Source organism: Daphnia pulex, chromosome 2, assembly GCF_021134715.1.
Source record: "Daphnia pulex isolate KAP4 chromosome 2, ASM2113471v1".
Taxonomy (NCBI): Eukaryota; Metazoa; Arthropoda; class Branchiopoda; order Diplostraca; family Daphniidae; genus Daphnia; species Daphnia pulex.
Window position 1 is genome coordinate 8,349,762 of NC_060018.1, and position 15,640 is coordinate 8,365,401.

At 40.0% G+C, this 15,640-nt stretch overlaps 1 protein-coding gene and 2 long non-coding RNA genes across 4 annotated transcripts; 1 reads left to right on the forward strand and 2 right to left on the reverse strand.

Annotated features, from left to right (window-relative positions):
• Positions 1–3,449: 3,449 nt before the first annotated feature.
• On the forward strand, positions 3,450–9,355 carry LOC124205996 (protein obstructor-E-like). Its single transcript, XM_046603610.1, has 5 exons — positions 3,450–3,575; positions 7,823–8,033; positions 8,315–8,491; positions 8,667–8,857; positions 8,934–9,355. Exons 2-5 carry the CDS (start codon positions 7,940–7,942, stop codon positions 9,219–9,221), a joined length of 750 nt encoding a protein of 249 aa, XP_046459566.1. The 5' UTR covers positions 3,450–3,575; positions 7,823–7,939; the 3' UTR covers positions 9,222–9,355.
• Positions 9,356–9,999: 644 nt separating this feature from the next.
• LOC124206007 lies at positions 10,000–12,059 on the reverse strand. The gene is made up of 4 exons (XR_006879532.1): positions 10,844–12,059; positions 10,706–10,757; positions 10,163–10,639; positions 10,000–10,067 (listed from the first exon to the last, which is right to left on the reverse strand). It is a non-coding gene; the product is annotated as an uncharacterized LOC124206007 (long non-coding RNA).
• A 640-nt stretch (positions 12,060–12,699) lies between these two features.
• On the reverse strand, positions 12,700–15,143 carry LOC124204190. Of its 2 annotated transcripts, XR_006878778.1 has the most exons (4): positions 14,532–15,143; positions 13,979–14,416; positions 13,756–13,901; positions 12,700–13,688 (listed from the first exon to the last, which is right to left on the reverse strand). It is a non-coding gene; the product is annotated as an uncharacterized LOC124204190 (long non-coding RNA). The 2 variants fall into 2 exon arrangements; XR_006878774.1 differs by having other exon boundaries at positions 13,756–14,416.
• Positions 15,144–15,640: the final 497 nt, after the last annotated feature.

Sequence of the window (15,640 nt, forward strand, 5' to 3'; positions counted from 1 at the left end):
TAATTCGTGAGTTTCTTGTTTTGTTTATATTGAATAATTTTGAGCCAAAACATGGGGGGAGGGGGGTTGTGCTAGGTTCTGTTTAAAGTCTGTTGACTAAATTTGTTTCGATCAGGAATTTAATCAGGCGTGATGCGATTTTTTTTTGTGTGGGTTTAGGGATGGAGTTATTCATTCCGGTTATTGTTGGTACGTCCAGAGGGAGCTGTAGCGAGGCGAGAAGATTTTTCAGTGGCGTTCTTGCTCTAGAGTAGTGAGGGCATGTGATGAGGACGTGTGTGTTATTCTCTGTTTCTACGCAACCGTTTGGGCAGTTTGGTGTTGTGTCGGCATTCCATTTGCTTACGCAGTGGTTTAGTCTATTGTGGCCGCATCTAAGTCTGAGTAGTGCGACTTGGATTCTTCTGTTATTGTGTCTAAACCACGGGATTGGCTTCATGTTGGTTCGGTGTAAGATCGCTGGGTTCGTTGACGATGATTTAATTTTTTCGAACGTTGATTGAATGTGTTTACTTTTTAGGTTTGTGAGCTTTTCAGAGATGTTTGGTGTGTATTCCAACACCAGTCCGTCAGGGTCTGTTCGAGTTCTGTTGGCAAGTTCGTCTGCGACTTCATTTCCATGTATGCCAGCATGACTAAGAATCCATACGAAGGTGACTTGGGTACCTGCTGATTTTAGATTAGTTATGATGTTTAGTATCTCTGTTATTAGTGTGCTGGATTCCCATTTGAAGTTGGATATGGCCTGTATTGCTGATTTGGAGTCTGTGAGAATAGTGATAACTGGCCAGTCGAGTGGGTAAGTGAATTTTAAAGCTTGTTTAATTGCTGCTAGCTCAGCGTTGAAGCTTGTTGTGAATGCTGATAATGCCCATGCTTTTTTTCCCCCTAGTTTAGGTATGTAGAAGGCACAGGAGGAAATGTTTGTGAGTTCGCAGCATGAACCATCTGTGTAGATGGTTAGGTTATCTGTGGGTTCATTTTCCATCAGCTTTCTAAATATTTCTTGGGTAAGTTGAGGTTTATTTATCGCTGCTTTTTTAGATAGTGGGAATAACTTGGTTTTTATTTCGAATAGGTTCCAAGGGGCTATGGGCTCTATCCAGGGATTGTAGCTCGGCATTAGGGAGAAACATTCTTCGGAGTTGATACGCATCTTATTTAAATGGGGGATTACTGCCGGTATGCTTCTGGGTTTCCAGGTTTTAATGTTGTTCAGTGTATTTTGGATTGTGGAGTAGGCTGGGTTCCATGGCTTGGTGTTGAGTTTGTTTAGGTATCTTGATGCTAAGAGGTCCCACCTATCTTTGATTGAGGTTAGTCCTGTTTCAAGGTAGATAAGGGGGGGTGGGGGTAGACTTGAGGGCACCGATGATGTTGCGTAGGATTGTATTTTGAGTTGTTTCTAGTTTGTTCATTTTGGATTTTGGTATAGAAGATAGGACGGTGGCGCCGTAGTCGAGCTTGCTGCGTATTGTGGCTTTGTATATTCTTACTAATAGTTTGGTGTTTAGTGTTGATTTGCCAAAGGTTAGGAGCTTGAGCAAGTTTGCTTTCCTTTCTACACTATGGAGGATATTGTTTAAGTGGTTATCCCAGTTCAATTTGGAGTCGAAGGTGATCCTTAGGTATTTGTAGTGGTTGACTGAGTTGATTTGGCTTTTGTTCAGGAATAACTTTACGTCAATTTCCTTGGCTCGTTTCCTTGAGAAGGTTAGGGTGGCACATTTGGGAACGGAGAATTTGAATTTCCATGAGGTTGCCCAGTAATCGATTTTGTTAAGGTATCTTTGTAGGATACGTTCGGCTTCCGGATTGGTTGGGGATGTAGTGTATATTAGTATGTCGTCAGCGAATAAAGCCAAGTTGGTGCGAGGGTCAGGAAGAGGGAAGTCTGCCATCATAATGTTGAACAGTATGGGGCTGAGAACGCATCCTTGTGGGACTCCTTTGTTTATGGTTCGTGTTGTTGAGAGAGAATCTTCGATTTTTACGTTGACTGTTCTATTAGTAAGAAAGTTGCTTAACCAGTTTAACATGACACCTCTAATATTGAATTTTGTGACTTTGTATAGAAGGCCGGTTAACCAGGTATCATCGTAGGCTTTAGCCAGGTCTAGGAAGACAGCTGTGGTGGAATGGCTAGTGTTGAATCCGTTTGAGATGGCTTCTTCGAGTCGGATTAGGTTGTCTGTTGTTGTACATCCTCGCCTAAATCCCGTTTGGTGTTTTGGAAGGTGAGCATTTTTATCCAGGTACCATTTCAGTCTGTTATTGATCATTTTTTCTTGGATTTTTGCTAGACAAGAGGTTAATGATATGGGCCTGTACGAGTCTGTGCGTTCTGGGGGTTTCCCTGGTTTTAGTATCGGTGTGACTACTGCGTGCTTCCATGCTTCAGGTATGTATCCAGTACGGAACATATAGTTGAGTACAAATAGCAATGAGTGGAGGTTTTGGTCGGATAGTTTTGAGAGCATCTTGTTGTGAAGCCTGTCAGCGCCCATGGCTTTGTTAGGGAGGGTTTTAATGCACATTTTAAGTTCTGTAATGTTAAATTGAGAGTTGATCGGGTGGGGAATTTCATTGTTTATTGCGTCTTGGATCTTCTGAAGGTATAGAGTTGACCTGTCATCTTCTGGGTGGTTGTTGTTTGGGCAGAGTTGGTCTAGCATAGCATTCGCTTTGTCTAGGTTGTCGGTGAGTTGCCTGTTCGTTTGGTCCACAAGGGTGGGCCAGGGTTGTTTGGTTCTCTTTTCTTTGAGCATGAATTTGGCGAAGTTCCAGAAGGTGGTGGTGTTTCCCGGTTGGTCCAGTGAACCAATGAATTTTTCCCAGGCGTAGTTCTTAGCTTTGATAATAGTCTTCTTTTTTATGGCTTCTAGTCTATTTAATTCTGTTTTGTCTGATTGTAGGAGGGAGGATCGCCACTTGTTGTAAGCTCTTCGTACCATGCTGGTTGCCTTTTTACATTGGGGGGTCCACCAAGGCTTCGGTTTTTCCCTTGCCAACGCGTTTCGGTTGGGTGTAAAGTGTATCTGGCTTGCCTCGATAATTGAGAAGTATAGTATGGAGTAGGCTGCCTCGGGGGATGTTGCGTTGCTCAATTTGTTGGTGGTTAAAGTTTTTGAGATTTCTTCGTTCCATTCCTCCCATTTCTCTTCATTGAATCTCCAGTTAGGGTTGATCAGTTGCGTAGGGGGTAGGTCAGTGTTGATATTGATGATTATTGGCAAATGGTCACTGCTCCAGTAAGGGCCGAGATGGATTGTTGTGGTTGGTCCTAGTGCTGGTGAAGTAAAGGTGAGGTCTATTGTTGAATTTTGGGTGTTGTTGTGACTCGGCCGTGTACCTAGGTTCTTCGGGGTGGCGAGTATTAGGTTAGATTGGTTTAATAGATAGTTGCTAATTATCTTTCCATTGTTATTTTCAGGTTTCCCGTCTTCCCACATCCCTGAGTGGGCATTCAAGTCTCCGCCTATGATAGTGGTATAACGTGGGGCGTTGAGGATGGCTTCTATGTTTTCTCTTCTGCACCAGTTCCCGTTTGGGCAGTAGAGGGAAATAATGTCTAGGTGCGTATTGTTTCTAGTTTTTATTGTGACTCCTATTGCTTCTATGTCACTAGTTTGGGGGAGTGGCAGTGGTGAAGTTTGGATATTTTTTTTAACAAGGATGGCTACTCCACCACCTTGTGTGGGGCGATTTAGTGCGAATGTTTGGTAGGCAGAAAATTGTGCGGTATAATGGTCTTTCCAATGGGTTTCACTTAAGAGGACAATGTGGGGATTGGTTAACAAAAGATTGTACTTAAATTCTTGTAACTTAGATTTATAAAGACTTCTTGCGTTCCATTGGATTATCTTTAGTGGGGGGGTCATTTCTTTGATGTAGAGGCGCTAGTGTTGGTTGTGGTATTCGAAATTGGCTTGGGAGGTGGGCGGTTCGCCTGGACTTGTTGGCTGGGCTGTACGCTCAAGGATCTTTGTATGAGGGCTGATAGCTGTGCTAGTTGGTCCTGGGTTTCAGAGAATCCTTTTTTCATCTCTTGATTAGATTTCTCTACTGAGGCGGGGAGTGTGAGGAGGGGCTCGATCTGTTCTTTGATTTGGACCACTTCAGTCTCTAGGGCCGTCACTCTTTCTGAAAGTTCGGTAATTGGTGGTGATTGCAGGATTTTTTCAATTTGTTGTTTGAGGTTTTTTACTTCCCGACGGAGGGCTGAGATTTCGGGGTTCTCTTTCTCGAAGACTGGGAGATGGATTGGTTTGGTTTGGGTGACGTTGTTGCGGTCTAGTAATTTTCCGGCCTCGCTAATTGGGATGTTACTTTCATATGCAAATCTAATCACATTTTGTTTGTTTGCGAATAAGGGGCAGGCAAAGGTTCCCGCGGCATGGTCAGATTTATGGCATGTTGGGCATTTAGGTGCGTTTGTACAAACAGGGGTAGGAGGGTGTTGCTGGGAGCAGTACCTGCAGATTGGGCTAACTTTGCATGTGTCTTCTTGGTGTTGGAGCGACCAGCATTTCCGACATTGAGAGGGGCGTGGGATGTATTTCTTGACGCGGAATATTTCATGGGCGATTACAATCTCACGAGGGAGTGTTTGGGTGTTGAAGGTTAAGGCCACTGTTGTCAGGGGAGTTTTTTATTCTTCTGGACCTGACTGGAATCTGTGTACATGTGTGACACCTTGTGATGAAACTAGCTCTAGGAGATCCGCATCGGAGTTGTTGATCGGCACATTATATATCACTCCTTTAACATTTATTTCTGACTTAGCTAGATTGCACGAGATCTGGAATTCTTTTACCGCTTTGAGTTCTAGTAGCTGTTTCTTTTGGCGATTGGAAGTAGGGTATATGTAGAGTTGTCCATGGCGGGTCCATTTGGTTCCGTCTTTCACCTGGCCGATGGTGTTGATTAATCCATTTATGAACTGTTTCTTTTCTAGAAGGCTGAGGCGATCGAATGATTGAGGCTCACTGACGAGGTTCACTATCACTGGGGCACCACTTTCGAGAGGGGAATTTAGGGTGTCTACTAGACGGGAATGGTGTGGGCGAGGATCGTGGTTGTGGTTTAATCTTCTTTTTGCGTTTCCTTCTTCTATACCTTCCATAGTGTGGTCGATGAGTGTGGATAAAGAGTCTGAATTAGCCAGATTTTCGGCCATTTCTTTCCTGAAGTATGAGTGGGGGAGTTTAACGTGTTGGGGGATGGGAAGTTTGAGAACAATTGGTTGTGGCGCACTGATTTTGACGTCCGTTCTGGATAAAGTCTAGCGCGCAACCTAAAGTCCTGCTCTCTAGTGTACGTTTTGTTCTCTACACTCTGCTTACTTCTATTCAATTGCAATGATTCAATTGATTTCTCTGCTTCTGCAATTGGCAAACGTCAAAATTTAATACATAATGACTTTTTAATAAAAATTTGTATGAAAAAATTACCTAGAACTTTTAAACGCCAGCAAAGAATTTTACCAAGACAGAAGGAAAACAATTTTCGTCTGCAACACCCTTGGTAGCCACGGTGCAGTACAGCGGTTTATCCGCTAGAGGCAGGACAAGCAAAACAGAAACTCGGGGTCAGTAGGGATAGGGCTAAAAGGATAGGACAGAATCAACCAGTCTTCTTTATCTATGACCCAGTGGCGTTTTCGATTAAATTATGATCGCATTTGATATAATTAGGTGCATAGCATGCTACGGTTCAGTGGTGACAACATTTTCAAATCTATGATTTATTGGCTGAACTAGAAATTCAGAAAGTTATGAACGTGAACAAGAAAATTTGTGGTGTATCAATTAAGTTGCCGATTAAACGATTTATGTTAGGATGATGATAAATCTGTCATGAGCGATCATCTCTGAGAATTTAACATTGGAAACAATACATTTTGAAAATTAAATTTCTTGTCTAACAGAATAGATTGCAGCAGGCGGCTTAATATATTACTTTTAAATTATTTAAAAAATATCGCAGCACTTTGAAGATGTTGACCATTTTTAGACCTTTAATTTGAAAAATACGGAATAATACTGGGCTTGGCCTCTTAGTCTCTTACTTTTGAATTTGTATTTTAGTCTGATTTAAAAAAACCTATTACGCTATTGTGAGAGTTAATTCAAATTAAGTTCTTTAAAGGTCATTATTACTGCCGTTGATACACTGAATGCACGTACAGCAGGTAATATATAGTAATATATAGTAGGGTCTATAGCTACAAGGGAAGACAATTCGAAGAACGATATGTGCTATAGATTTTTGTTCATTCCCAAATGAATCGAGTTAAGGTCGGCTAAGGTTCAAAGTGATCAAACATTAAAAAACCGTAACTTCAGTAATTCGTTTTTATTTCCTAAACTTCTAGTTCTTTGGTGCATGCTTTTTCTCCTAAAAATTCAGTCAGATAAAAAAAATCTGATTATACTTAAGAGCAAATTCCTTGTGAAACAAGAAATTCTTAGATGTCTTATTTCTTTAAGAAATGCTATGTAAGTATCGCTCATTTTTATGCGCATTGTGCTGTCGTGGGCAAAATATTTATGTTCTTAATACAATTCCCAGGTAGAAGCACTAATAGGGCCTGTTGAATAATAAACAGTTCTAGTTTACTTCTTTAGTAATACTATAGACCTACCGTATATGAAATATTAGAATTTCATTACCATAGCTAACTAAAAACGAAAATAACATTTTCTGTTATTCTCATAGCAATACTAATACACTATTACAGCAGTCGTATATATAGTCTTAGCGTTAGTTATACACACAGTAATACGCACGTATAGAGGATGCAGTGAAAGAATGCGTATCGTGCCTACGTGATCACTTGTTTATGTGCATAAGTATTTAATAATCACGTGATGGTCACGTTCATTCGTTACTGTGCGAGAAGCTGTTAGTTAAACAAAAATCAAATTGTCGTCATATAAACGAACCGGTTAAAACTGGTAACTTGTAAGTCAAAAATGTTTATTTTCGCTTTATTATTATTTTTTTTGTTTTTTGTTTTTTTTCACCAGGCAGGAAAAAAAGCGGAAAAAAAGAAAAAGAATCTGAATAATGAAAATCTAAGGCGATCTAAGAAAAGATTATAAAGTTTAAATTACAGATTGACATTAGAATGACCCTGATAATAATTCTAAAAATTCTAAATCAGCAAATTTCTGTTACCCTTCCATACAGCCTTGAATATCGGTTTGGCTTCAGTAAAGTAAAACATAAATAAACATCGCATGATTACCTTCATACCGCTTTCCATAAACCTATTCAAGGATTTGTTTATTATCTTCAAATAGACAAACGTCGTTCATCATTTGCTTTTTGTCGGCTTGATCATCAAAATTGAAAGAAAAGTAGAGACATAATGATAAACTAAAGCAATATATGACTAGGAAATCCCTATAGCCTAACACGAGAACTGGGACAGGGTGACTTATTTGGGAAAACAGAAAGAAACATGTGTCGCTCTATATTGTTCCACTTCGTTATTCGTCCTTGAGCGCGAAACATTAAAAAGGGACGCAAATAAAACCTGCAACATGGAATCTGTATTTGCGAATAGACTTTAGAAAATATTCCCCCTAAGGAAAATTATATGGTATGTCGCCAAAGAATAGTAAGAAAATATTATGCTCGGATGCTTCATGTATCGTAAGCTTACAGGCACACATATTATTTATGTTCCGCTGAGACTGAAAGGGCTTAAAGTAAGAACTGTGTCATTGGAAACTTTGACTCACTGTGGGCTTAGTGAATACCGCGGATTAGAAACAAAAAAAATTATTTTGCAAAACCTTAAACGACCTTTTAGTACCGCATGCTTGGTGTTGTGTACCTTTTGGCCTTGTGGAATCAAGAGGCTATGGATTGCGCTGCATAAAAAGATTGCCGGATTCTTCCTATATAACAGCGCCGAACAACTAAGAGGATGCATCAGTTCATCAAACAGCACCATCCCAAATCCAGCACCATGTCTTCAGCTTTGACCCTAGCCATATTTTATGCAATCTTGTCTATCGTCTGTAAGTTTCATTCCTATTATTTATATCTTCAAAACTGTAAGAATTTCTGCGTTTTTTGTGCACTGGTGATATTTTTTATTTTGTTGTTGTTGTTAGTTGTTGTTTTTTGCTGGACAGCACGCCATTTTTATCTATGCAGTTAATAGTAAATTTCAGCATAGAACGGAAGAGTTAAAATCGCACAACGCACAAAATTGGACCCTGTACCAAAATAACATACACCGCTATTGTCATAATTAATATAAAATACTTCATTTTTCATCATGAAATTCGTGTTTCAGGTGGAGCATCAATTTCATCAAAGGACGTTAGTGATACTAATAAAAAGTGCGAAATAAGTCGGCATCCGTACACAATGGCAGATTTTAGTAGCGGCCAATGCGACGCGTATATTCGTTGTGAGGGAATGAGCGGTGAAATGAGCTTCGAACTCTGTGAGGACGGGCTTGTATATGGAGGTAAAAATTTCTTTGTTGTACTGTACAATTTGTTTCTCAACCAACTATAAATTGGTTCAATTTATAGTTTTTAATTAGAGATGTAAAAAATACGATAAAGACTTTTGGACAATTTAATGGTACATTTTAACAATTAACATTTTATTTATTACTGTCCCAATAACAAAACGAAAAGATCTTTGTGACATGCCCCAGCGAGTAAACTGTACTGGCCGTGATCGTCTCCAGCCACCGAAAGGGTCAGGCAACTGTCCAAGACTCAACGGACTCTACGCCCATATGGAATTTTGTGACCAGTACTATTACTGCCGCATGGGCATTCCCCTACTCATCACCTGTCCAGCTGGTCTCGTCTACGACGTCAAGGCAATGCCATTTGATTTGAATTGAACTTGCAATCGTAACATCTTGATAATATCCCTTATTATTGCTTGAATCGCAGACGGGAGTGTGTGAATTCCCCGACGAGGCTCAACGCCCAGGATGCATGCCGGAAGAGGTCTTAGGCTTCGTTTGCCCACCCATCACGAACACTACGCAGCTGACATTCGGCGATCACTTGCGCTTCCCCAAAAAAGACGATTGCCGCTACTTTTTCAAGTGCCTAAAGAACGGCTACCCTCGCCTTGGCGGATGTGAATACGGAAACGTTTTCAACCCGATTAACGGATCTTGCGACATTCCTAAAAATGTCAAAGGTTGCGAAAAGTACTACGATGAAGAGGAATAACGACGAAGAATCATGTTTAGTTTAGATTTATATACAATATCCGAATATCCGTCTGCAACTCTGCATCTCGTATCACAATGATCAAAAATTTGTGTTCAAATTATCCATTGTAAAAAGAATGTGTCTTTTTTAAATTCCGTATGCTTAGAACCGGTACTGAATTTTCAATTGAATCATCATGTATAGTATACATGCCTGTGTGATAAGAGGGGTACCACTACCACATGAATGACATACACATATAAATTTTTAAAATTCAGATATTTCCATCGAATGCGCGCCGATTATGAGTATTACTGTGTGAATCAATCAATGAGTGAATATTATTGTCTAGATCGCACAGCCTTATTATAGTACAGCCCTATCGCTCTCTATAGCCTACAACAATGTTTGTTTTTCGAAGTAGACAGCAACAAGCAATGAGGACAACATGCCCGAGAAGACGACTGCAAAATTTCAATTCCTATCGATTCCGATATTATCATTTGAAATGCTTACCATAATTATATTATAATTATGAAGATGGTTTTCCGACGGCTAAACTTGCGCACGTAGTCGTTGACTATACGATTCGTTTCGTGTTTGTGCATTGACTCCATCGCCTTTTTTTAGTTTGTCTTTCTTTTTTCCTCGTTTGTTGTATTAAGTGTCCAAAACAGCTCATTAGGTAACTCTCCAATTTTCAAGCCAAAACCTTCTGGCAGGCTGGCGGCGGGCCGGCGGGGACGGTTTTGCTCCGAAGCGTCCGGTCCGCCAAGAATCCGATGTTTCTTTTTTAAAACTCACTTAACGAGATGGCTCAGTTGTGATAGATTTGTCGTATATTGCCACTGACAACAGTTTGTTCTAGGGCCAGGTCCGGGTGAGATTGCAGAAAAGACAAAAGAACATTTTTAGTTGGAATCTTCTTGAAGTAAAGAAGAAAAGAAATAAATACATACCAAAATCTCGTGGGCGTGGTACCATCACATCGAATATAGCAAAGCTCGCACAAACAAATCAAGTCTATGCATGCTGGGAAATTTTGTTAACCTTTTATCCCAGTTCCCGCCAATGCGCCAAACATGTTTTCGTTGGTTTTTAGAAAAACCTATGTCAAATAGCGGTCTAGTCCGGCCCGAAATTTTTCTGATTTTTTCCGGGTTTGAGCGGGCCACACCGACGGTTACACCGGCCCGTTGACAGCCATACAAAAACCCCAACTTGTATGATTGTATCATTTGAATCGGCACTGAAAAGGATACATAAAATTTAACATTTTCCAACTGTGGCAACGGGTAAACCTATGTAGGTTGAAACGTAGATCTCCTTGAATAGTTCATTCTGTTGCGTGTAAATTATACCGCATGACCGCACTGACCCACACTCGTGCCCATGTTGGGTGTCCAGTCGAGACAGGGGAAATCAAATCAAATCATCTAAAATGATACCGCCCTTCGTTAATCGAGTTCATAGCATGACAACCAGGGGATTGCTTTCTATACCATATACCGCTATTTCTCTCCGGACAACTAAATCCCTTATATAAATAAAGTACTGGAAGAAAAAAAAAAACATATAAATATACAAAAAGAAAAAAGAATAAATATAAGAAAACATATAAATATGTATAGAAAATCTACTTGTGTGTTTGTAGACACATATTTTGTTCTACAGAAAAAAGAAAAGCCGAGATCTAAAATCCCGGCCGATCCCGGCTTGATTTTGAATGCAGTGTAATGCTTACAGATCCGTTCACCCTCTGGCTGAGCTGGAATTTGTTCTTTTTATTGTTTTTTTTTTCTTTTTTCTCGTTTCAGCCAGACGTGATTGTTTTGGTTTGTGTATTACGTGTCAAAACAGGCCCAGACCCTGTGTTTCACTTGCTTAAACCGACCGTGACTAGAAAAAACTGGCTTGTTTACAGTGTATTGCGTGCGGGCAGAGATATGGCGCTGCCTTAACTGCCTTACCCTTTCCTTTCGGTTGCCTCAACAGCCATCAGCCGTTGGAGTGCGAGCCACAATAAACGATGTTTATTTGTTGTTGTTACATAACTTTTGACGAACGGGAGTGCGGGACTCGTTCTGGCCGCTCTTGGAACAACCGGAGAAAAAGTTATTTACGCGCGTGTAGCAGAGTATTATTAGAAATGGAGAAAGTTGCCCCGGTCGGACGACACGGACCTGGCTGTTACGATGTTCGATAAGAAACGAGACGCATTCAAGCTCAACAGGAGTCGGGATAATCTGGAAAATATTGATGACGCCAGGCACAACGCAGCGCAAAAAAATAGAATAAAATAAAATAAAAATAATAAAAATAATAAAAATAAATCTACAGAAAAACAGAAGGAAAAAGAAAAGTAAATAGTAGAACTAATCCAGTTTCAGGTTTCTTGTATAATATTCAGCTCGCCTTAAACAGCCTGCGTCATCATCTATATTATCCTTGTATTTTTGTATCTGCGCGGGACACCTAACCTTCGAAATAATCCTGAATGACCTTTATGCAGGCCTGCATGTGTGTCTTTAGTTTGTTCAACTAGTGATAAAATCTGTTTGGACGGAGACTTTACATGCGCAACATGTTTTTAATGAATCGCTGGCTTTTTTCAAGATTACAAACCGACTAGAGAAAAGTCACGAAATGAATTTATGAGAAAATTTGTTTAATAGTAAATTTCACTTCTGTATGAGCGACAACCGTATTGTACAGTTAGCGCATGAATGAAATGTCTGTTGTAACAAAAGCTCGATTAATTCTCCTGGCATTATACATATTATTATACAGGCTACAGCCATGCATATAGAAAGGTGTTGGCAGCGTGTGATGCAACTCTATTCCATGTTCCTATACAGTAATAGTCAATAAATAATCCGTGTTGGCAAAAATCATGCAGACACTACGAGGGGCGATCGAATGAATTTATTCTCGTTCATTCTCGAAACGGGGCGTCAATGGCGTCATGCTGTCGCCCGCCGTTAGGCCAGCAAGCATGACGGGGGCCGGCGGCTGGAAGCCGACTGGAGACCTTCAGGATGTGTAACATTGCCCGATGATGGCGGGAATAGATCGCGTAAGTATTATGTAGGAAACTGAATCACCTCGTCAAGCCCATACCCAACCAGTACCCAACCGCAATTCCTTGATTTGATCGATGATCACGACGCTCATTTGAATGGAGAATAATAGAGAAGGAAACAGTATGCTAGACATCCGCTGGACATGGCCCGCGATAAAGAGGGCCGACCGGCTACCGACCTTTCGCTTTGATTTTCTTCTGCCTTGCCCTTTTTTTTGTGGTCACGCGAGGCTTTTTTATTGTTCGAATAGGAGAATGAGAGCCTATATAATGGTTTCAAGCATTTCAAGCGTCTCGACGGCTCGATGGGTATCACTCGATATTTCAACCGTGGCTCGAGTGATGCATGGGAATCTCTCCGCGATATTGCTTCCGCCCACTATGTAATTCTGTTATTATTGGACTCACAAAGACTCTATACACGCGCACTTTATACCTATACTCTCTCTAACGGAACTTATTTACATTCACAAAATATTAAATTGACCCACAAGGTTTATTTTCAATATGCGATACACTACAAACGGCATCATATGAACCGCAAAGAACACGGGTACTATTCTCCTCGCTGTTCTCGCAAGTATATAAAATCTGCTGTCTGAACGAAAGTACGAATTTATTTATGGTACGATTTTTGTACCTAATACAAGAATAAGTCAATATAGGAATCAATGAAACCCAATTGACTTTTCCTAATCAAAATTGCGGAAAATTGAGAGCAAATCTAAGTTTAATATGGTATCGCATTTTGCTCGATCGATAAAGACGCAGACCGCCGCGTTTTAGATTTGTCATAATGTGTCTTTCTGAAATCGTTTCCCTTTGCCAGTTCTATTTCCGGGCCTTTCATCATCACGCTTATATAGATTTCAGAAATGGATTGATCTTCTCGGGTGAACGGTGAAGGCAGGGTGAAGGTTTCCGATAGCCGCACCGATTGCTGCTCTATCAGACAGACATAGCGTGACAATATTTTTAAAAAATCATTCGATATGGCATGGATCTTTAGATTTGGACACGCTAGCTACTTAGCTATTTAGCTAGTCTCGAAATAATATCAGGGTATTTGTCGGCAGCCAGCCAATAACACGCGTGCACTGTTGTACAGTACGGCGTGAAATTGAAACTGGAAAAAAATTAGAAAAATGAAAAATGATTGAATTATCAAATTAACTCAACGTTACAATTGATCAGATTTCACATCAAGATCGCAGACATAGCTCAATTTTTAATTTGAAAATTGGTGGTTTCCTCTGTCAGAAAAAAATTATCAATTATAAGTGAAATTGCCAAAACGAAGTTTTCTTAGCGGTTTGAAAACGCAATATGTGATGGTCTGAAATAACAGTGCGATCACATAAGTTTAATGTCAGCTTATTTATTGGATTGAGAGCAGCATAATTCTGGAATTTAAAAAAAATAATTATTATTCATCACAATTAATCTTTGGAATAATATTTGAGTATTTACTTTCGTCAGACTATGTTGAAGTCCTGAAGTCCTGATACTCGATCTTCACGGAAACTTCACTTCACGGAAAAGCGGAGGCATGCCAGGCTATATTTCTTTATTCATGTCATCTCAGAGTACAAGTGAAACCACCAGTCAGTATAACTCTGTGAGAAAAAATCGGAACGTTGAATTAGGTTATGAAGTTATCAGGTTATTATTTGAACAGCACGAAGAACTTTACTTTTTACTTATTTATAGCAGGTTGTATTATCTGCTAGTCATCGCTAGTCATGCATGCAATGCTACTTAGTAATCGAAATCAACCGTAAGGACCACAGTCAGGCTCTTCGTATTTCTCTGTTGCAATTATTTTTTCTTTTTGATATTGTACTCCATCGTTTGTACGTATATATCCTTTTCAACAAAATCCGGAACAGCGAGGGCGCCTTTGTTTCGAGCGGAGTCATAAATAAAATGAAATCTTATCCTCTTTGACATTGGGTTCTTTTGATGACGCAAAACCCTTATCCGAATTTCATTTCCATTTGTTGAAAACTATTGCAGCAAAATGTTGAAAACATCCAATGCTATACGGACGTGGGACGTCGACGGGCGTATTCAAGATTCTCGAACGTCGAAATCGTGATCATCCGCAGCCAAAGTAAATCTTTCCGGCCGTCTTCCAATAACAGAACAAAAATAGTAAACGGAGAAAAACAAAATGGAAATTTAAATATAAATAAATCAATAAAAAACTGAAAGATAGGCTATCAGAATTTGTCATTAAAATTTACCCTAAAAAGCGAATTGATGTCAGAAGTCCAGATCGCATCACGCGTGGATATATTATACTGCGTACCGGTATACGTACTAAATAGGGTCGGGTTGCCAAACCGTCAATGGAGCGGCAAGTGCAACGACGACCTTATTATAAACTAAGTTAAGTGGGAAAATGCGCAGTAGCAACAGCTTGCAGGAGTTGCAATCAGTTGCAGTCGAAACAGAAATTAAAAAAAAATAAAAAAAAAACTAACAACAACAACAACCAAAAACAAAAAAAAAAAAAAACAGAGCGGCTATAGAGACTTTGATCACGTGACGAATGTTACGACCCTGCGGGACTGCGTGGGTGACGGGAAACAAATGACGACGAGATCACTCTGGATCACGCTACCCTCCGCCCTTACTCCCCTCTCACGTTAGAGACGTAGCAAGAGTTGAGACTTGATAGAAAACGGGAATGGAGTCTAGACACTCAGGCGGCAGACAAGTATAACGTATTACTACTTTTATTTCACTTATCTCCAATCTGTTGGTCCGACATGAGGTCAGTATTCGCGGTTGACGCAGATTCAACAGATTTGGGAAATGTTTCGTACTCAGTAGCTCATAATATTCTATTACAGCTATTGCCATGTATTTGGTTATCTCTTGAATTAATTATCTGATTCAATTACTCAAAAGACAAAGACAAAAGACAGTTATAGAAGATTGAGCAGGTCGAAGGCTATGGGATTTGGTGGATATTGGTTCCTCAACTTGCCATGTCTTTAGAAACAAGAAAGCTTCGTTTCCATTGTGAATGAACGTTCTATTTTGGATGTTGGCTTCAACAAGGCTCAACGCTAAAATTTTGGTCTCAAAATAATTCTAACATACAAGAGAAAGAGTACGAAATATCGAAACAAGGAAACAATCGCGGAGAAGCGTCCAGTGTAAAAACCAGTCATTGTGCAACAATTGAAAAGCTAATCGCATAGGAGATTCGTCTCTTCTAGCCGCTTCAAGCCTTGATTTTTTTTTTTTTTTAGATCGATTTCCACGATCATTTTGCAATTAGTAGTCCATTCAGTCCATTGGACATTGTATCTAACGTCAAACCACGAATACCCGCACTTCTCAA

Coding starts and splice junctions, on each gene's coding strand:
- LOC124205996 (XM_046603610.1), top strand. CDS start 7,940: ATGCATCAGTTCATCAAACAGCACCATCCCAAATCCAGCACCATGTCT. Junction 8,492..8,666: donor GGACGGGCTTGTATATGGAG/GTAAAAATTTCT, acceptor CAAAACGAAAAG/ATCTTTGTGACATGCCCCAG. Junction 8,858..8,933: donor GTCTCGTCTACGACGTCAAG/GCAATGCCATTT, acceptor CTTGAATCGCAG/ACGGGAGTGTGTGAATTCCC.